This window comes from Oryzias latipes, chromosome 8, assembly GCF_053564925.1.
Source record: "Oryzias latipes strain Hd-rR chromosome 8, Olatipes_Hd-rR_3.1".
Lineage (NCBI taxonomy): Eukaryota > Metazoa > Chordata > Actinopteri > Beloniformes > Adrianichthyidae > Oryzias > Oryzias latipes.
This window is the reverse complement of record NC_136244.1, coordinates 12,976,826-12,999,273: the sequence shown is the minus strand read 5'-3', so window position 1 is coordinate 12,999,273 and position 22,448 is coordinate 12,976,826. Positions and strand designations below refer to the sequence as shown.

Sequence of the window (22,448 nt, the reverse complement as noted above, 5' to 3'; positions counted from 1 at the left end):
ATAATAGCCCGAGAAGAATCTAATTTATGTTATGATAGCATTTAGGTACTTTGATATGCAATAAAATGTAATCTTGTTTAAAAACTTTATACTTAAAGGTTTTTCATAACTGCACATTCTTTTATGTCACCGGCTGTGTCAGAATTCCACATCATAAAAAGTCTACCTACGTGTTTTTATTTTTATTTTATAACCATCAACTCCTCTGAATAACAATCATGGGGAAAAAATTGCACTTAATAGATAATATTTTTATTGTTGACACTAAAACGGCTTCTCACTTGAGTTTGTGTTCACTAAATTGTGCTAAAATCTAGTTTATCTGCTCATTTGGAGTTTTCTACTGTTTCTCTTTGTCAGTAAACCTCGTTATATCAAAATTTATCAAAGTCTGCCCGAATTTAAACTGGAGGTAGGAGGTTTGTACACCTGCCTGCGGCCCAGCTGAGGGGAGTGTGCAGGTCCGTGCAGGGAGGGGTGAGATAGAGAGCCTGAGAGGAACGGTGCGCGCTCAGGCACGAAAGGCGCGCGCGCAGGACATCAGCACACCGGCCGGGTCAAAGCTGCAAGGATGGAGATCCGACCAGACAGGTTCAAGGCTGTGGCGGGCAAAACTCTGGGGAAAATTCACAGGTATGAATTTATGACAAACGGTCCTTCCACTTTCCTGACCTGTGCCAGGTTTTTACGCGTTTTGGTGCGCGGATGCTGAGGCGTTATGGTGGGTTTCCACGCGCTCATCATGTCCCACAGCCAGTAACTTTTGAATAAATAAAAAATATATATTTTTTCAATCTAGGAGATATCCAGCTGTTAGTTTGGAGTTCCCAGATATCACGAAATCGGCTGTGCGCAGTGCGTTTATAGTGTTTAGACTTTAAAAAGTGGTTAAAATGGATGAGGTGAAGAAAAATAAATCGTAATTCCTATTATGTTGCTTCTTTTGTGTAAATTATTTTTCTATAGTTGATTATATTTGTCAGTTGTGGTCAAAGCGATATTTCAGATTAGAAGAAAGTCTGGTTATGTAATCTTTCCGTGCCTTAGTGCCATGACCTGCACGATACTCAGATGCCATCTATCTATCTATCTATCTATCTATCTATCTATCTATCTATCTATCTATCTATCTATCTATCTATCTATCTATCTATCTATCTATCTATCTATCTATCTATCTATCTATCTATCTATCTATCTATCTATCTATCTATCTATCTATCTATCTATCTATCTATCTATCTAGTTCTTATTTCTTCGAAATTATACTGATTGACAGTTTGTAAAACTTTATTTTTCAGAAGTGAATTTGTTGAAACAGTGGAATACATGTGTAATGTTTTTAAATCACTGATTGTGGTTAAGTTGGATTGAAAATGGTTTTTCCTGAGCCTCTTTTGGATTTATAGCATGTTAAGGATTTTTCAAGGAACTTCCAAATAATTTCTAAAACATTTTTCCCGTTGAATAAGAAATTTAACAATGACAGTTTAATTGATACATTTTCAAGTACCATGGATAAAGTCATTTATATGGTCAATTCCTCGTCAACTTTTGCCGGTTCAGCACTTAAAAACAATCAACATAAATGAATTATATGTCAATTTATGGGTTGACGGACCCAAAATGTCAAGGTAAAAAAGAAAGAGATTAAAAACACTGACGGAGCTACTTGCAATAATGTTAAGCTTTCACTCTCTGGATTTGAGGTAGCAACCAAACGTATAAATCCCGTCCTGAAATAGCCTGTTTTTCAGTCCAGCTGTCGAGCCATGCAAATCCCTGAACTCTCCCCTCCCACTCTCTCCATCCCGGCCCATGTCACTTCCTCCAGCCGCTGTCTCCTCCTTCATCTGCTGATGCACAGGCATGGGACATTTTCAATCGACTGAGGTCTCCTGGATTTGACAAATCTCAGGCTTTTTCTCTTTCTCTCTCATTGGTCGGACGCCATGTGTGCACACAGCCTGAGTGGATGCTGATAGAAATTTGATGTGCTGGAGCCGATTCAAACTTTAGAGCACATTTTTTCAGCTGATCAAGTAACTTTTATTTTTAACAAGACTTGTAGGTACAAATAAAATTAAGCATTGTGTAAACATGTTTTTTTTCTGCCACTTATAAAAATAAAAGTAAGAATTGGAACACAAGACTTCCCTGAATGATGTAACTAGATGAGAGCAATCTCACCACTGCATAGAGAAAACCGTGATGCCCCTGATGGAAGCAGCCAGGAGTTCATCTATTATTTAGACATTTTCTCTATCAGAATGCATTTCTTGTTTCTATATTAAACACACAGAAACTCCACATCTGTTCAATACCTTTACATTTTTTAACAAAAGCCTTAAAAATTGCATGCACATTTATCCAACACTCTCTAACCTGAACCATAATCATAAAGTTCACGTATCTTACAGGCTTTCTCACATAAAAATGTTCTCCACCAGTTATTAAAAGACTTTAAAATGAATTGACCAGTGCATCTGCAGGATTGCTTCACCGCACTGTGAAAGCTTATGTTTCAACAACATCCAATCCAACACATAATATAACAAGTAATCCATATTTAATCCATTTTACGTGCAGCAGAGTGCATTTCTGTGTTCCCACCTTCCAGTTTTCATTCCGAATAAAATATTCAGGCAAGAAATTCTGCAGTAATTATTAGAAATATTTCCAATTCAGAGGTTTGTACCAGTTTTTTGTCAGCGGATTTCTTATTTTTATGCCCTTTTGCAAAAGGGTGCTTTTGAAAACTGTTTAAGAAAAAAGCTTTCTTGGTATTTTTCGTGTGTATTTGTAAAAGCATGCTGACATCCATGCAGGTTTGTGCAAAAGCATTCACAGATGATGTATTTACTGCAGCCGAGCAGTTTGTAGAGTCAGCTGCAACCACCCCGCATGGCTGGTTTCTGGCAGCGGTGTTGTTAGTATGCATGATATCAGTGCAGCTTCTGCATGTCTGAACTGCTTCAATTGCTTGGTTGGAGTTTTAAAAAAAACCACACACTTTCAATAAATCATTTTCATTTTTTTCCACTAGTTTAAACTGATAATGGCCAACTGAAACGTAAGGTGATACGCAATCTGTAGTTTTTAAATACTGAGTTCACGAAGGTCATGCAGGTTGTTATTTGGGTATAGTGGTTAATTCTACAATAGATGGTGTGTTTCCACAGAAAAGAGGGGTAAAAAGGCAAAGTGACAGAATGGGAAGGAGGGCGTCTCCCAGGGTGACACAGTCCCACAGAGACCCAATCTGTTCACTTCAGGAACGGTGAGAGACTCACAAAGAAAGGGGGAGACACCAATATTAATATTACAGTGTAACAGAATAATTTCATTATATGATTAATAATCAAATAAACTCATTTTCCTGTTTGCTGGAAAAGAAAAGGCAAAGAATGGAATACATGAGGAACACTCAGCAGGGCATTTGAGGTTGTGTAATAGTTTTACTCTCTTGCTCTTTTCCTGACTTCCTCGTAAAATATTAGTGCGTCTCATGTGATCGATGTCCTTTATTACAAAGGACATCGATCATATGAGACGCACTAATATTTTGTCAAAATTCCAGGTTATTGCAGATACATAAACTGCAATAATCTCCAGTCATAAAGATGAAGTTTGAATTTAATTTTTTGCAACACTTTTATGTCTAACTTTTGCCACATTGCTCACCCTCATGTTGCCCCAAAGCTGCTGGTGTGGATCCAACCTTTCTGTAACTTTGGACATGATGCAATTTTATAAATTCAAATGTTAAATCCTTGCTTTATCTACATACAGACGAAAAAGTCTTTTGTTTTTTTTGCTGCCTTCCAATAGCCTCAGATTGACTCCACATATGATTGAATTAGTTTAAATACTTTATTTACAAAATACAATGTTAATTGTACAGTTTTAACAATAAAGAACCAAAATCCTTTCTAAAAATCGTTTTTATTGTTTTTTCAATGACAATCCAGCAGGATATGGGCAATTATGCTAAAAAATAACAAGATGTAACATTTTGGCATTAACCAAATATCTGCTCAGCTTTTATTCAAAGGAAATCAGATATTTAAATTGTGTGGATTAAACCAATGATCCACAATAACCCAGTAAAAACCTTTCTTTATCATTTTTCCTTACGTATAAGTATATATAAGTAAAATAAATATAATTAAATAATTATAATTTTACTTTTTGTGGAATTAATGCTAAAATGAATCAACCAATGAATGTGTTGAGGCCATTCTGTGTATTTTATCATTTTAGTTTAATTGTTTTAAGGCTGTGAAGAGAAAGAGGGTCTAAGGGAAGTTTAGCTTAGCCTGTTTAGTTTAGCTATCAGCTATTGCATTTTATTACAAATTTAATGTTTTTGGCCCATGGAGACAACTGTATTGTAATATTTAACGCGTCGATCAAAATCCTAAATCTGTTTATATGAGGGTCGTGGTATATTTTGGGGCTCCTTTTGGTTTCTGACTCGTGATGTGAGGACCGTCACCTCCTCCCTAAACCAAAAAAAAAGGAGCTCCATGGGAGTTGCTCCCCGTCAGTACTTTGAGCTCTAAATGAGAACAAATATGTATGCTGCATCCTAACTTAGCAGCTAACTCACCAAAAGCATTTAGATCGCAGGTTGATGAGCTCTTTAACTCCCCACATTTGTTATTTACAGTTCTACTATTTTGGACTCACTGGGTTATTTGCCCTTTAGAGGAAGGCATCTGTAATTAAGCAGCGTTTGCTGTGGGCTTGTCTCGTTAGCTCGTACCATATGGGCAGGTGTCAGGCTGCAGCCTGCTGATGGCTAATGAAGCTGCTCCTGAAGGCCTTCCCAACTCTGAAGGAAGAGATTGACTTTGGGCGTGTCAGCACATTTGTTCAGCACTGAGGAACTTAATTGCGAGGGCAGTTTCTTCCTAAAGACCCACTCCGTTAAAAATTGTGTTTGTGTACATGTTCTTGTGACATTTTTGAGGGACATGTATAAAGAAAAGTAAGCTCAAATTTTCATTTCTGAATAATTACTTTATTAAAAAATTGTTGTGATTCAGGAGCAGAGGAAAAAATCCAGTTGGAAAAGAAAGACTGTATTTGTGGCAGAAAATACTCTGGGCGGGCCACAACCTGCCTGCTTTGAGCTCTCAGTAACAGAGAAGGGAAGGGGGGGCGGGGTTGCTCTGCACGCAACCAGGAGCGAATTTCTAAGGAACTCCTGCCGCTCTGCAGAAACTGTCCTGAAACTGTTGGCTTGAAAGTGGCACAATCTTAATCAAAAGACCCCTGGAAATGCTTTTAAAATAGATCAAAAGAAGATTGGAGTGGAACTTTAAGCTAAGACTCATTGCTAATAATATGCAGTTATTTTTGGTTGATGGTATATGCACGGTTTTCCGTGTGAGCAGCACATTACGTGGTAGAAATTCAATTTGCCACATGTAATATGTATGGCCTAGACACGCTTTGCTGCATTGCCCGCAGATATTTTAAGTTAGTCCAAGGTTGCATTTTGTTGTAGTTAAAATAAAACTCAAACTTAAAGTTCCATTATCTGTCACACACCTAGGTATGCAAAATGTTTATCTGCATTTGATTCATCCCTTGGAGGAGCGGTGAGCTGCAGACACAATCACGCTTAGGAACTATTTGGTGGTTTAACCCTAACCACAACCGTAATCCTAACCTTGTAGCCTTTCTCTGGGTCTGTGCAGCCAAGAAAAAAGTTCTGGACCGACCGGATGTATTTCGAAAAATACGTGCGAATAGACATTTTCATTCTTTTTTTATTGTTAGATGTGTCTACATATCTCTTAAATTAATATAGTAATTCAGAGAAGTGAGTGTACATCCATCCTCCATTCCCACTTAGTCCTGTGCAGGGGTGGTTATGACAGTACGTCCCAACTACAGGGTTCAGGGGAAATACACCTGGAGCAGGTTACTAGAGTCACATGCTACCAAGGGAAAATATAGAGACACCCATCAACACATGAAGTCTTTTTTAGACTGTGGGAAGAAGCTGGAGTTTTCAGATAAAATCCAAACCTAAGAACTCAGTGGTGATTCAAATCATGCAGGATCTTCCAGTGCCATCCACTCCACCATCCTGCAGCCATGTTGAGAGCATTAATTACCAAATCCCTTCAATATGAAGTGTTTCTTGAATCGGGTCAGCGTGAAACGTGACAAAACGATGGAATGTACAGAACCATGTTCAGAGTGCAACTGCCCCTCCATATTCATTTCCGGAAGTAAATCATTTTTGTAATCCTAATCTGAACGCTGAGGCAGATTAAGAGAGCGAGAAAGTCTGCATGCCTGTTAATCTCCTACAGATCCAAGAGCGTTGCTTCATGAAGTATTTCTCCTCTGTTATCCATCGTGTTGAATCCTTTGGGATCACAGATTCACGATTTATTTATTGCATTTGCATATATAAAAAATGCTTTTTTATTTTATTTTCAGTGTTCTGTGATTGCAAAGAGATTACAAGCTGCTGTGTGGAAATGGGGGGAGGGAGAGCAATCCACATGCATAGCTGTAACAACATCTTGTGTGAAACAGGCAGAGAACAGGGCATGCAAGCCAACAGATAAATAGATAGTGACAGATTACGGTGTAAAAGCAGGAGTGAATTATTTATCTGACTCAAAAACATATCAATAATTAACCAGCTCCACAGTCTGACTCTGTTTGTGTTAACCTTCCTGAATAAGTTATCATCACGACAGTCTTATTTTGGGACATATTGAAGCCCAATTTTATTTGCTTAAAAGTACAGCACTCCTTAAAACCTCCATCACGTCTTTTTTTTCTGATGATGATTCTCCAGCTCATTGACTAACTGGATCAGCCTAACGCAAAGTGGATTGTTGGCACATGGCTGTGCATTGCAGTGAACTGAAACATGTCGAAAAAAACCAAACACACAACTATGATAAAATAGGAACATGTTGGAAACTGTGGCATTGTGTCTCATTAAGCAGAGGTATGCTGGTCGAGTGTGTGTGTGTTAGTGGGGAACTGTTGTTGAGGGTATTTGGGCTGTAAAACACAGATGGCCTCTCTTCTGACTTCTCTGTGTGACTCCTGTGGAAAAATGCGACCCAGGAAGGTGCTACTTGATAAAGATAGAAGTGGTGCATGTTAAACAATAACTTAAGATATTGCTGACATCCTTTAGATGTGTGCGGTTAAACGAAATTTGCAATATTTTAGTTGATGCAGGAAAAAAAATTAGGTTTGCCTCTTAAAACATTGACTGGTCACATCTGATGAAAGATTTTTTTATGACCACAATCAATTTAAAAATATTACATTTGAACGTTTGTTTAAAAAAATGGAAAAAGAAACTTCATGCAGTAAATATACCATTTGGTTTGAATGCTGTTGTTGACTGTAAATTAAAAAAAAATGATTTATTTTTTTAGTTTTAGTTTACCAATTAAAAAGCACCAGTGCGGCTTCAGGTCCTTAAGAGAGGACAAGAAAAAAAAAAGACACATGCAGCCTTTGCTATTTAACTAGTGACAGCTGCTTCCACATGCTGCGACTCACCAAGTCGGACACGACCCCAACATGGAGCAGGCTGTCTGCATGGAGGCGCGTGTCCATGCGAGACGGACACACAAACGATGTGAATCTGTGACGCAAAACAGGACATTGGTAAAGAAAAAACAAAAATACATCTTGGTGCTGTGAGACTGAATTTTTAGACACATAAAATTTAAACTATCGGACCGTATTTTCAGACGATGATTATGTTTCCCACCTGAATTGTCACCGGTTTTAGTTGTGACTTGATAGTATTACTTTTTGGGTTTCTTTGAATATCTATAAGGCTAGTTGAGCATTTAAGTACTTACTACAATTTAAGAGATTCCTCTGTTGGCCAAGAACAAAGTAGCTTTTGGTTAAAAACAGTGAAGTAACATTAAACACACAGATATTGAATAAAATATTCACAGGCAACCTCAGACCTCTAGAAAACTCTAGATATTTTCACGTCAACACACTTTTAAACTACTTAAATGCTATTACTTTAGTCTATAGACTAAAATAAATAGTTACTGTACTAACTAAAACTGGAATTACAAAGTATTCCAGAACATCAACTTTTTTTGTTTTTGTTTACAGTTGGCGTACGAGATTGTACTTCAAAAGAAAGTTCATAAAATAGACTCCGAAACTGTATTCCACACAGATTTCCACAGATTATTATAATTATAATTATTATAATTAAAATAGCATTTGTTAATAATATTTAATTTTATTAACAGACAACAAAAGACTTTCTAGGATCTCAACTTTTTTTTAAATGTATCCCTGCATCTTCCTATGTTTCTCTGCTCTAAGGTTGATCGAGAAACGCCAACCAAATGGAGAAACCATTGAGTTGTCGGCAGAGGGCCGCCCTGAGCTGGTGGAGGAGAAGGAAATGCCCGTGGTGGACTGTACCTGCTTCGGTCTCCCCAGGCGGTACATCATCGCCATCCTGTCTGGCCTGGGGTTCTGCATCTCTTTTGGTATCCGCTGCAACCTCGGTGTGGCCATCGTAAGCATGGTCAACGACCACACAGTCTACAAAGGCAACAAGGAAGTGCTTGTGGTAAGAGGCAAAAATGAAGTGAATGAAAGTGATATTGTTTCTCACTGACATGGATATGACGTTGAATTCCTGAAAAAGCAATACATAGTCAAGCAATGTCATTTCAATGAGTTCAAACTAATGATTGTCATCCCTTTCATCCCTACAGGCTGCACAGTTCACCTGGGATCCAGAGACAGTGGGGATGATCCATGGCTCCTTCTTCTGGGGCTACATAGTCACACAGATCCCGGGTGGATTTATATGTCAAAAATTTGCAGCAAACAGGTCAGTTTGTGCTCAATCACAGCCCAAAATGTCCTATTTTACTGCTGATCATCACACATCCTGACGATCTGTGTGGCATCTTTCCATATATTCTCATTGCTCAGTCTGAGTTGTTTGTCCTTTTTTGTGTTTAAGAGTGTTTGGGTTCGCCATTGTGGCCACATCCACCCTCAACATGCTGATTCCATCTGCGGCTCGCTGCCATTATAGCTGCGTCATCCTTGTCAGGATATGTCAAGGCCTTGTTGAGGTACAGCACAGAGGTTGTGAGTGCGTGCGTGTTGTCTTGTTGGACTTTCCTTGACTGTATTTTGCCCCTCAGGGTGTATCATACCCTGCCTGCCATGGGATCTGGGCTAAGTGGGCGCCTCCTCTCGAGAGAAGTCGGTTAGCCACAACAGCCTTTTGTGGTAACATTTTCCCAGAATTCTGCGGCCCTCTTTGGATCTGATTTTAAGAATGGCTCTAGTCAAAAGACTTATTAAAAATCTTTTAAAATAAACTTAATGAAAAGTTTGTGGAATAAAAATGATTTTGCTGTATTTTTTGTGTGAATTCTCAGGATCCTATGCAGGGGCAGTAGTGGCGATGCCTTTAGCTGGGATACTGGTGCAATACATCGGGTGGCCTTCTGTATTTTATGTCTATGGTTAGTACCCTCATACTCCTATTGTTGTTAATCAGCTGCACTATCATCATTTTTGGGAAAAAATCTCTTCTGCACTGTGAAAGTCCAAATGTCAGCAACATCTCCATTTACAGTTCAGTTAAAGACCAACTCCAATCATCTTTTGATCTATTTTAACTATGTTTATGCCATTTTTAGCCAAAAACAAAAACGTAGTTTCTGCAGAGCGGCTCCCACAAGCTTACAGCCCCTCATAACCCCAACCTAATATTACCGGTGCAACAAAAATATTGAGGAATATTGGGGCTATGTAGTTTTGAGCCAGATACCAGCTGGAACGAGGAAAACAAAGACTTACATGGATCCATTTGTCTGCAAGTGGATGCTTCAGACTAGAGTAGAGCAGGGAGCTTGTGGCCCGCCCATAATACTTTCCACAATCTTTCTCAAATTCTTTATCTGCTCCTGATTCACAATGAATTGAATAAAGAAATACTCAGAAATGCAAAGTTAAAGTTATATTTTCTTGCTAAATGTCCTCCATCATCAGAAAAATGTTAGAAACACCAAAAACACCATTTTGACAGAGTGGCTCTTTTAGTACATTTTTTTTTCTTTCTTTGGCTTTTGGAAAACTGAGTTTCTGCTTTTAACTTTTTAACCTTTCTTCATCATTTCCTTTAACTCTTCTTCCTCCTTTTTCTAATGTCTGTCTTGTTTTCTCAGGCAGCTTTGGGATCTTCTGGTACTTGTTTTGGATCCTGGTGTCATACGAAAGCCCAGCTGCCCACCCCACAATCACAGCTGAGGAGAGGAAATACATAGAAGAGGCAATCGGGGAGTCTTCGTCATTTCTTAATCCCCTTCAGGTAAACTGATGCCCCTCGGTCCAAATGCTCTGCTTCCTTCCATTAGATTTTCTTGTGAGCATCATTCCCACTTAAGTCAGTTGTTGCCTCTGATGCTGTGTGGCTTTCGGTTGCAGAAATTTAAAACTCCATGGAGACAGTTCTTCACGTCCATGCCGGTCTACGCCATCATTGTGGCCAACTTCTGCAGGAGCTGGACCTTCTACCTCCTGCTCATCAGCCAACCCGCTTACTTTGAAGAAGTCTTTGGCTTTGAAATCAGCAAGGTGAGTCTAAACCAAAAAGAAATAATCTTTCCTTCACATGTTTGCGAGTCTCTGCAAACATTTGTCATCGCCTGCTTATTTTTGCATGTAAAAAAATGTTCTTTGGTCAAACAGGAAAAGAAAGTCAAATAAGAAAGAAAGAAAGAACCAAGTTGTCAGATCATCAACTTGAACTTTTTAAAGAAGATAGGATGTTTTCACTTTTGTTTTTACTTTCTAAATATTATGAAATTGGTCAAATAGATACAAAACTGTCTGACGGATTCCATTATTTTTCACAGGTGCTGAAAAATGACAAAGTCGTATTACAAATGTTGTCTTGAATCATTTTCGTAATTTTATGTAAATACTTTACTTAGTCACTTTTTGGCACATATTTACAATTAGCATTGTTTAGAACCATCCATGTTAGAATTTAAAAAATCAACTTTCTCTCACGTTAAACATTGAAAAACAGGACCTGGACTTCCTATAGAGAAAGTAAAACAACTTTTGGTAAAACGTTGTTTTTCTTAAACCCAGTAAAATCCAGGAGAGCCTCCTACCATCCATAAAAGAGTGTACAAACTTTCAAAACTCACTTTAACCGAGTTTATCATCAACTATCATCTAGTCTCCCAGTTAAGGACTAGTGTTTATCAGTGTTTTTACTGAGATACTTAATCTGGATCCATGTTTCATCTTGTTCTGTGTTATCTGCCTGGTGACTGTAGAGGCAAGTGAGGAACGCTGCAAAAAACCCTCATTTTGATCTTTCCTATTTTGAAATGATCTTTAATATTTTGTACTTTCCTTAATAAATAAATAAACCTCTGTGAGTTTATGCTTTATTCTTTAAAGTATGTGGCGATTTACCGTTAAATTTGATTATTTTATCAAAAGAAAAAAGTCCTATTAAGTCAAATGGTTTAAAATTTAGTTAAATTTATAGCATTGTGAGAATATGTTTCATACTTGGATGTATTGAAATAAAATGTACATTTGCTCCCCTACTTAGAGAGGCCTACAAAATAAAATACACCCGAATATGCCTGACTGTTTTACGTCTATTGCCTTTTATAACACTAAGTCATCTTACCTTATTTTAATCTTAAATTTTAAAGAAAAACCGTTCCATGGGTTCATTTTATATTGTTATCATGATGCATGATGTGTGCTGCTGACCTCTTGACCCTTGCAAAAGAGATGTTGATCTCAATGGGTTTTACCTGGTTAAAAAAAGGTTAATAAAATAAATGAAATGTCTTAGTTTTGTGAAAAACTAAGGAAAAAATTAAATGAAAACATATACTGGGTCCAAAAAGACACTCGAGTTTTAGTGAACCTATTTTCAGAGAACAGAAAAGTGCTTTGCCTTGTGTTTCACACTGCAGCGCCACGTCTCCCCCCCGTCATTGTCTTTCAGGTGGGGATGGTGTCCGCTCTGCCCCATCTGGTGATGACGATCATTGTGCCTATTGGCGGCCAGCTGGCTGACTACCTGAGGAGTCACAACCTGATGACCACCACCAACGTCAGGAAGCTCATGAACTGTGGAGGTGAGGCTTTAAAGTCAAGGCCAGTGCAGGAGAGAACTGTAAGAAAAACACACAGCAAACTACTTTTTTGTTGTTGTTTTTAAAAGCAATGTAATAAATCAAACACAAGGAGAGTTTTTTTTTTGGAGTTGAAAAAATAACTAAAAAGGAACAAATTCCTGAACAAACCCACTTAAAACTGTTTATGTGACATTTTTATTCATTTTCCACTAGGAATGAAGAGCAGCAGCTGGCATCTTTAGAATCATATTAATATTTTAGCAGAACCTAAAGGTCACATCAGCATGCGCTGACAAACTCACAAGATATTTTTAACATATTTGGATCACACTACTTTGTGTTGGTTTGCTTCTTGTTTTTATGATGGCTTTTTCCCTGTTTCAGGGTTTGGAATGGAGGCCACCCTCCTGCTAGTGGTGGGATACTCTCACACCAAAGTTATTGCTATTAGTTTCTTGGTTCTCGCTGTTGGATTCAGCGGCTTTGCCATCTCAGGTGAGTGACCTCACAAGGGCTTTTACCAAAAAAACGGATTCCGTTTAACTTTCAACATTATAAGTTTTCAGTCAAGTCGATTTTTTTTTTATTCTTTAGGCCTCATCAACTGTTAGATCAGCTGCAGCATTCACTAGACATGACTTTAGGCATACATTTTAAGATTTAATGAGGCTAATTTTAAAGCTTGATCACTGCAGGTGATTGTGTCTAAGGGGATCAAGAGATCTATACATCTGGAAAACGCCCCAAACTGCTCCTGAGTGCAAAATCAATTTGTCACTGTTTCATTTAAGCAAAAAAATAAATAAATAAAAATAAAACTCATGTTTGCAGCAAAGCAGGGCTAGCTGTCATAGTTACATTTTAAATGTTCTTTCATTTTTTTAAATGTAATTACATCTAACATTTAAAAAAGAAAAATTATTTTTCCTACTAAAAATAAAAGAAAATGCATTATGGAAGCAATGGAAGCATTTTACGCATTAAATGCAAAAATCTCAACAGGATTCTGTAAGTGACGATCAACTAGATTCCATTCATTGGTTATTTTTAAGCCCAGTACAAATGCTCGGCTTGGTTTGTACATATTTCAACAAAAATCCTGGAAACATGCTCCATAAATCTTTACAAAACCCTCTTAACCCTTGTGCCATCCTATGGGGTCAAGAGGACCATTGACGTGTTCTTCCTACCATGACAAAGGTGGATAAAGGTGGAGAGGATTTCATGTAATCCATGGACACCCGTGAAGATCACAAATCATTGAAGAAAAAAGGTTCAGCACACTGTCTTGTAGGGTCTAGATGACCCAACTCCCAATGTTAAAGTGCCTAGGATAGCACAAGGGTTAAATGATTTAACAAGAACATCAATACTTAAAATGAAAACCTACTTTATAGTGAGAGAAGTAAAGCAGCTCCTGCTTTAATTATCCAAGTAGTTACAAGAAAAAAAAGTTCATGTTGTTTGTTTCCAGAAGAGCAGTTTCACATGTTTGACAACACAATCATCCGAAAGAGTTGTATTTTGTTGAATAATAATTTTTACAGCATTTTTTAAGCACACCAGCTCCAAACTGAATTAAGATGGCAGTATAGAGCTGAAAAAAAACAAAAATATCTAAGGTTTGTTTACTAATGATGGTAGTTTTGTTCTAAAATTGAAAAAAGAAACCTGCAGGCTGTTCAGCACAGCAGTCCCTCTGATTCTGGGCTGAGAGACACTTTATTCATAATTTATACACCTGGGAGGTACAAGTAAAAGTAGATGCTATTGCTCATCTGCACATCCTTCTCTCCCATACTAGTCCGTCTCACCTACTGTAAGTGCATCTGTCTTACAGAGACTATAACTTTCAGCAACATCACCCAGAGCTGTTTGTGTTCTCTCCTTCAGGGTTTAATGTCAATCACTTGGATATCGCCCCTCGATATGCCAGCATACTGATGGGCATCTCAAACGGCGTTGGTACTTTATCTGGAATGGTGTGTCCTCTCATCGTTGGAGCCATGACCAAACACAAGGTGATTATTCCAAAACCTGTGAAAGCTTGAAGGTACGTTACGTGGGAGGTGCTAAAGAGGAAACCTTTCAATCGTTTCAGACCCGAGAGGAGTGGCAGTACGTCTTCCTTATAGCTTCACTGGTTCATTATGGAGGAGTGGTTTTCTATGGTAGGACTCTGATCAATCCATGTTTGGCCAAGAGTTTCTGCTTTAAATGCAGACGTTTCTTTCCCCGTTCAGGACTCTTTGCATCGGGAGAAAAGCAGCCGTGGGCGGACATTGAGGACACAAGTGACGAGAAGTGTGGCATAATTGATGAGGATGAATTAGCCAATGAGACTGAGGAACTATATCGAGGGGGCGGGCAGTACGGAGCCATCAATCAACCGGTGGTTGGTTCAAATGGAGGAGGAGGAGGAGGAGGAGGAGGAGGAGGAGGAGCGGGATGGGTGACAGACTGGGACAAGTCTGAGGAGTATGTTCAACCTCCAGGACACAACTCCTACATGCATGAGAGGGAGAAGGAGAAAGAGCTGACATAAGAGAGTGAATTGACACAAAGAAAACGAAAGGAAAGAACGAGGGAGGATGAGAGCCACTGCTGTACCAGAATGCCCTGCTGTGTGCTTTTGTACAACATTTACATCTTGTGCATGTTGAGAGTGTGTGTCTGCTTCTTTCCTAGTGTGTGTGTGCGGACATGCAGGCATCAGATGGTTTTTTTTTTTAAAGTAGACAAAATTGACTAAATTGGACCTTTTCTCCCACACATCCGCCCTGCTCCTGGGTTCAGAGTGACTGGTCTTGTTCCGCGAAATCCCTGCAAGCGTTTGTGTACTTCGGTGTGCGTGTGTGTGTGTTGGTCTTTTGCATGTGCAACAGTTTGCTCATGCAACAGGCATTGTGTTGTACTGTCATGTGTAAACTGTGTACACAATCTCTTCTCCTTTTTTTTAAACTTTATTTTGAAAGGACACAAGCAGAGAACATTGCTGATCACAAAATGTGGTGTTGCTTCTTGTAACCCTTGTGCTATCCTAGGCATTTTAACATTGGGAGTTGGGTCATCTAGACCCACTAGACAGTGCTCTGAACCTTTTTTCTACAATGATTTGTGATCTTCACTGGTGTCCATGGATTACATGAAATCTTTCCACCTTTATCCGCCTTTGTCATGGTAGGGAGAACACGTCAATGTAAGGGTGGGGTCATCTAAGATAGCACAAGGGATAAATTATAGCATTCAATTCAAATCAGAGGAATGAATGGAAAACAGCGCCTTTTTTTTTAAGCGGTGATATTTGGGAAAATGGGTCAACCACTCGATGATTAAGTAAGTCTGTATGGATTCATTTCTGCAATGTCTTTACAGTTTTTTCTGTCCATTTCCATGTTGTTACTTTTGAGAGGAAAAAGGTGTTTGGATGTCTTGTCAGTCCATACGTATGAAGTTTAAAACCTGTCAAACACTCAATCTCACCTGGGTATCTGACCTGAGTATAGGTCACAAATTCCTGGGGATGATGATCAGAAGCTTGAAAGTTTATAGTCCCCCCATCTTCATCCAAAAAAGATGGGCCAAAACAACAGTCGGTTTACTCGCTTGGAAAAGTTGTACTTCTGAAAATGCTTGCACAAACTGCATTTTGTTCAGGCCTTTCTCTCTGTTCAAGCAGCTAGTTTCCCCCCCCCCCCCCCCCCCCCTCTTCTCCCCATGTAAGTCATGTCTGTGTTGGAGGGTCAAAGCTTTTCAGCCTATCTGTGTCAGCCAGTGCGTGCAGGTGCTGGGAAATTGTGCGGTGAGCATGTTTTAATGAGCACTGTACCCTGCCTGCCCTATCCTCTGTTCCTCTCATTTACAAACAACACTCGATGATACCCACCTGATTTCCATCAAGCGGAACTGACAGCTAGTACAGATTGAATGCGTGCACACGTGAATGAATTTGAAGAATTTAGAATCAAAGGTTTGCAGAGAATGTGCTCTGTTCAGCCGGTCCCTTTCAAAGCAGCACCCTTTCCGTAACAATGGCATGACACCTGAGCAATTGGGTGTTTTTCTAGCAAAGGTACTTAATTTTTGTGCAATATGTGGACTGCAGTTCTTCACAGTCATACATAGATTACAACAAGAAAGTTTTATAGATTCCATTTAAGAATAAAAAAAAAAAGAATGTCAAGAGTGAAAATATGTTGGTGATATCTGTTAACAAAGGGTTGGAGTTTTAAGTTATATTGTTTAGAGTGCAACATCTTTAAGACTTGACTGATTATTCCTGTGAACAGTTTCATTTCCAAGTGAAGTGTTGTAGCTGTGTATCTTTAATCAAGTTTCCTATTTTTTTTCAGTTTATGGCTGTTTCATTTTTGTCATCGCCCCTCACGATGAAATGTGTCATTATCTGATGGGAATCTGTATAAGAATAAGTTTAAAACAAGGAAGTGATGATTTTTAAGGATGCAAACATGTAGATGGGATTTAATGTATAAAATGTGAGATAACCTTGTGAGAAAATAAAGATTTAAGAAGTTTAAGAGGCTGGTGTTGATTCTGCACAATCATGCTGTTAGGGCTTTTCACTCACGTCTTGCCTTATCGTCCCACGTTATATTGAGGTTAAATGTTGTACATAAAGAGTACAATGTATTTCTCTTTTTATTCTTTCAGGACAGATGGATGTTGGATTATCTCTGTGATTTTAGGCAAAGATTAGATAGGACAGCAGATGCACTCAGTGGGAGCATGAGGCAACCCAAGCGTCACAGAGAGAGAAGTGAGAGTGAGGAGGAAAAATGGTGCCGCTCATTTGTGTAAATGCATGAATGTCCATTCACCTTTTTAGAAAATGATGTGAGTTTGGAAATGTTTTTTTATCTTAAAACTGGTGGACTCGCACACATTTTTAGTGACGAGAGGGGAAGCTTTGATAAAACTATATTTTTTAAATTTGTTAATTATTTACTTTAAGTAAAAAAAAATTAAACAAAAATTTAAAGACCTGATTTTTTTAAACATTGTATTTTTGACAGACTTTACAGGAAATAGCTTGGGGGGAGTAGTTCTAATTACAGTAGTCAATTTATCCTGATGACCACAAGAGGGCGCTAAAGATCCCCACGATGTGACTTGACTGTCAGTACCGACTTAACATTTATAAAGCATTGTGCTGGTAAACAAGTCAGAATCTTAGAGGTATTAATTTCATCTATCGCATACATATGCTTACATCACAAGACAGATTTAATTATAAACACACGTAACTATAAAAATCCCGCTCTTTTAACCTCAAAATGTATAAATTCCTATCTGCAAATAACTTTTAAAAAGTAATGAGAAAAAAACTTCTAGCGCTTTGAACATGGGTTATGCCATCAATTTTAAATAATTTTCAGGATTTTCACAATTGCATTTTGACTTCATAATCGGGGTCTTGATTAAAGATGTTTCCGCTTGAAACTTTCAAAATAAAGATTTTCAGAAACGAGCGTAAAACAGAAGACATTCTCCACAAAGACTTATTTCTGAATTTTTCTTATTGTTTTTCTAGCTGTATATTTCTACGTGTTATCATTCATATAAACAATTAAAATGTACCTTTTATTAATTTATCTACGGGTTGGTGATGGAGTAGACAGCAGCCCAAAAAGCCGCGCCCAAATAAAGTCCTCCCTCTTTGCAATTGGATGAATCCCAATCTATAGGCGGGGCTAAAGACCATATCCAACTGTGATTGGTCTAATTTCTCGTTAGTTCAGCCACAGTTACCTTATTGGTTCTTAAAGTGAAGGATTAACGTTAAAAGACTTGGTTTTACAATGAACCACAATGGAGAAGTAGGAGTAGCTGCAATTCAGACAGACTTTTCTCTAAAAATTGACTTTGTTTAAAAGCTTTTCAGGGGTTTATCTGACATTTGGAAGGCTATTTATGTGAGAGGAAAGTTGTTTGAGACAAATGTTAGTGTAGAGCTTCTGGTTTGAACGAGAGATTTGGTTGGGGCTAACGCTAGTATGTAGCATGCTAATTGTGAATTCGTCGTAAACTCATCTGTAATTTCGGTGTTACAAGTTCCACACACAGGTAAGATCACTTTTAGTGTTCCCTTTCATAACAGTCAGTAGTGTTTTCAAAAGATGCAGCTGTGCCTGTGAGGATTTATCAGCTGCGATTAAAGAAAAAGGCAAACGTCAAGGAATGAATCTGGGTCGGTCTCTCTCTCTCTCTCTTCGCAATGTCCGTTTAGCTGAAGGAAGCGGGTGGATCTCGTTAATGATCAGCTGACAGGAGGGGTAATGAGATTATGAAAGCTCGGTTTGTAACGCCGTCCACCTGTTGGGTCTCCTCCTCAGGTATGACCGAGTACAAACTGGTGGTGGTCGGGGCTGGAGGTGTGGGGAAAAGCGCCCTGACCATCCAGCTCATCCAGAACCACTTTGTGGACGAATATGACCCAACCATTGAGGTAAGGGGCGCTTTCCCTTCATCTATAGGATGTTGGAGGTTGTGTATTCATTTGTCATATATAATTGCTATAGAAGTAGACATTCTTTGTGATCATGAATGAGAAAATAAGTCTGCAGAACATAAAAAAGCACTAAATAAAACCTGGAGCAACCAAATGGATCACAAAGATTTCATTCAGTGTATTTCCATTTATATTAAAAAATGTGGGGTTTGTGATTAAATGTAATCCCATTTTGAATTTTTTACATCTTCAGCAACGAGTGCTCCCTTTTGATTTGTATGTGGTTCATAAATACTTTGTAAAATACATTTTCAATGCGTTTCTTTATAAGTTTTTAGATACATCTGCGGCGAAATCTGTCAAACGGAGGAGGATGGATGCTCAAATATTTAAAATGAGGCTGCGCCGTTACGTTGATCAGAGCCTTTTATAAGCTTTTGTTGGGGTCATGTTTGGTTCTGTCTGCTCTCCTTTGACAGCATGAAAAAAATATTAGTTGCATTAAAGTTGGAAATGTTTCAGAGTTGACTGAATTTCCTCCCGCTCCTATGCGATACAGCGTTCTCCTCCATCGACTCTGTTGATAACCGTTTGTGTGCTGTGGGACAGGACTCCTACAGAAAGCAGGTGGTGATCGACGGAGAGACGTGTCTGCTGGACATCCTGGACACTGCAGGTCAAGAGGAGTACAGCGCCATGAGGGACCAGTACATGAGGACGGGAGAGGGCTTCCTCTGTGTGTTTGCCATCAACAACGCAAAGTCTTTTGAGGACGTTCATGTGTACAGGTACGGGACGCTTCGGGATCTGTGTTTAAATGCTCTGCTGGTTTCAAACATTTGCAACTGCAGTGGCGGCTGGCAAAGTAAAACGCTCTTTATCATCAGTGGCACCGGGACATTTATTTACTGAGGAAAAAGCAAGCTTTCAAAAAATACAAGTAATCTGGTCTTTATAGGTTTTTTTTTTATATGTATATAAATGCATCCAGTAGCTCTACAAGTGCAGCCTCCCGCACACCAAACCTGCCTGCATTGCTCTGTTTCTGCACATAGTTGACTGTTTGACCTTTTTGCAAAGACTATAAGTGTGAAGAATGTCGCCTGTCCAGCTTCAATGAGCCTCTGCAACTAGTTTCTGTCTCAAATCTGATTTCCTGTACCACCCTATCATATTAAAAGCATGGAAGCAAAGTAAAAAGACCAAAATTCAACTGATGGGGTTTATAACATAATTTTGTGGTAGTCCCAATTCATTAATTCCAATGGAAAAATGGAATCATATGTATACAATTTACTCTCTACTTATTAGTAAATGTTTTTGCTAGAGAGCAACACTTGTGCTAAAGCAGGTATTTCATTTAGAGACTCGCTGTGGGCCAAATAGTCAACAAACTAGTAAATGCCTGAGTTAAATATTTTTTAAAAAGTGCCTCGATAGGGATTTTGCTGGAGAATCACATGTTGCTGCACCTCTACAGTGCAGACCATGAATGAGACAGTGGAGGGTCAGTGAGCAGGGCTGCATGCGGGATGTGCAGAGTCCTACTTTTAGGAAGTGAAGCAGTTTGAGGCTTGTGTTTTGTTGGCAGAAAATGCAGCTGTATTATGATGTAGAACAGTCTCAATGTCTAAGGTAAGGGGTCTTCAAATCCAGACCACAAGGGCCCCCTGCCCTCTTTCTGTCCATAAACCCACGTCACTGCGGCTTTATACCTTTGAACACCAGGTGATCAGAAGCAGGTGGAACAGAGATACTGGGGAAAAAAGCATGCATGACCTGGATGGCCTGGATCGGGACAGCCCTGCATCTAAAGCTACGTTCAGTCCATGGTGTTCACACTGGACAAGCAGGGAGGGGCTTCTTCTTCTTCTTTGTCTACTATTTACTAGCGCATGTCCGTCACATACACTTGGAAGGGACTTGGTGCAAATCTGATGAATCTGGCTCCAGGCTTTTTCGTCCACAGCTCTATTCCGATATATGAAAGATGTAAATCCGGTCTGACACAAGCCGCAATTATTAATTTCTCCTCCATGTTCAATTTTCACACAGTTGGCACTTGCGTGAAATAAAAGGAACATCGCCCATGCGTTACTACCAAATCAGTTCTGTCATCCAATGGCTGTGCGTTATGTACCCAGAGCCCCAAAAACTGTTGTAGAAACATACATAGCTACACATTAACGGGAGTTTTGAACGCGGATTTTTGTGTGTCGCAGAGAGCAGATCAACCGAGTGAAGGACAGTGACAACGTTCCCATGGTGCTGGTGGGGAACAAGAGTGACCTGAGCACCCGCACTGTGGAGACCCGGCAAGCGCAGGAGTTGGCCCGGAGCTACGGAGTCCCCTTCGTGGAGACCTCCGCCAAAACCAGACAGGTTAGTAGGACAGATGGTGACATCAAGTCTGTAGAAATCTGGAAGGCAAATAACGGAAGGTTTTTTTTTTTTAGTGACGTTTTTGGTTTCATCCATTTTTTTTCTCTGGCAGGGGGTTGAGGAGGCCTTCTACTCGCTGGTGCGGGAGATCAGAAAATACAAAGAGACCTACCGCAACAAGAAAAGCAAAAAGGGTTCTCAGAGACGGTGCACGATTCTATAGCAACACCCCCCCCCACCCACAGAGCCTGTTTCATGCTGCTCCTCCCGTCAGTGATATCCAGCAGCTCTGATGAGCTTTGTCGTCACTGTTTCCACCAAGTGCTGCCACGAAGTCCGTCATTCATCTGCAGAGTCCCTTTCCTTTATAAAGAACTTGTGCATCACTAGATTTTCGTAGCTCAAAACATTTTTGCTCCAGACTCGCAGGCGCACTCTATTTCCCTTTAGTGTTTAAGATGGAGCGTAGGGTTCAGTAGTGCCACCTTGAAACGTACTCAGGAATGACGGTCAGGTGCCGAGTAGTGACAGTCGTTTTAGACATCCGATGTCTCTGAGGTGCCACTTCTGCTGTGGACCCCCCCATCCCCCCCATCAACACTGTATTCTCCAGTCTCCTTTAACTCGCTTTCATCATCACTTTGAACGTCCCAGCACCTGCTGCAGCGCATGGATGTGCAAGCAGCTTCTCTGCACTGAAGCCAGTGTTGGACAGATTAATGTCACTGGGTGCTTCAGTCCTCAAGTAGAGCAACTTCTTGTCAGTGGATGTCCTTTTTGATGTATGTTACCAGCAAATTTTTTATTTTCTATTTTTGTAGAAGTTCAAAAAGCCCACCCCCCCCCCCCCATAAAGCTATAATAAAAATCTGTTTGCAAGTGTATTCAGGCAGTCCTCACTTCACATGTATCCCCCAGCTCCTGCTCCTGCAGTGGCGTGCGTAAAAGCAGGCGTGGCTTTAGCAGAAGATGACACCACTTCCTGAGTGATTTCTGCAAGACCTGGGGGGGGGGGGGGGGGGGGGGGGGTGCTGTTTACAACATTGAGCAAATTTGGAAAAATTTCTCACCCAGATCCTGTATATTAAAAAAAAAAAAAGGCAAATATTCTGTTTTCAAGATCAGTGTTTGGCTGTCAAGATGGGCTGTGGTCTCAGAGGCATGTGCACTGTGACTTTCAAAATAAAATGTTCTTGATAGTATCTAAATATGAAAGCATATTGCATTCCAAAAAAAATAAATGGGTGCTCTCATTTGTGTGTATTAAACAGTTTAGGTTTTTCCCATGTTTTTAAAAACTACTGAAGTAAAGAACTCCAAACAAGCTGGGCCCCGACCTCATCTGCTCTTAAACTATAAGATGAGCTGCAATAAAAAGTTGAAAAGCCACAAATGTTTCCGTGTCAGACATGTTGGTTTTGTCT

The 22,448-nt window shown here is 39.5% G+C and overlaps 2 protein-coding genes across 2 annotated transcripts; both read left to right on the top strand.

The window, feature by feature from the left end:
• The first annotated feature begins 475 nt into the window (after positions 1 to 475).
• slc17a7a (solute carrier family 17 member 7a) lies at positions 476 to 16,711 on the top strand. Its single transcript, XM_004071510.5, has 13 exons — positions 476 to 633; positions 8,353 to 8,605; positions 8,754 to 8,872; positions 9,008 to 9,122; positions 9,195 to 9,282; positions 9,435 to 9,521; positions 10,227 to 10,369; positions 10,486 to 10,635; positions 12,041 to 12,173; positions 12,558 to 12,668; positions 14,067 to 14,194; positions 14,275 to 14,344; positions 14,417 to 16,711. Exons 1-13 carry the CDS (start codon positions 572 to 574, stop codon positions 14,716 to 14,718), a joined length of 1,761 nt encoding a protein of 586 aa, XP_004071558.2. The 5' UTR covers positions 476 to 571; the 3' UTR covers positions 14,719 to 16,711.
• A 1,260-nt stretch (positions 16,712 to 17,971) lies between these two features.
• Positions 17,972 to 21,908, top strand: zgc:55558. Its single transcript, XM_004071511.5, has 5 exons — positions 17,972 to 18,257; positions 18,527 to 18,639; positions 19,252 to 19,430; positions 20,865 to 21,024; positions 21,137 to 21,908. Exons 2-5 carry the CDS (start codon positions 18,529 to 18,531, stop codon positions 21,245 to 21,247), a joined length of 561 nt encoding a protein of 186 aa, XP_004071559.1. The 5' UTR covers positions 17,972 to 18,257; positions 18,527 to 18,528; the 3' UTR covers positions 21,248 to 21,908.
• Positions 21,909 to 22,448: the final 540 nt, after the last annotated feature.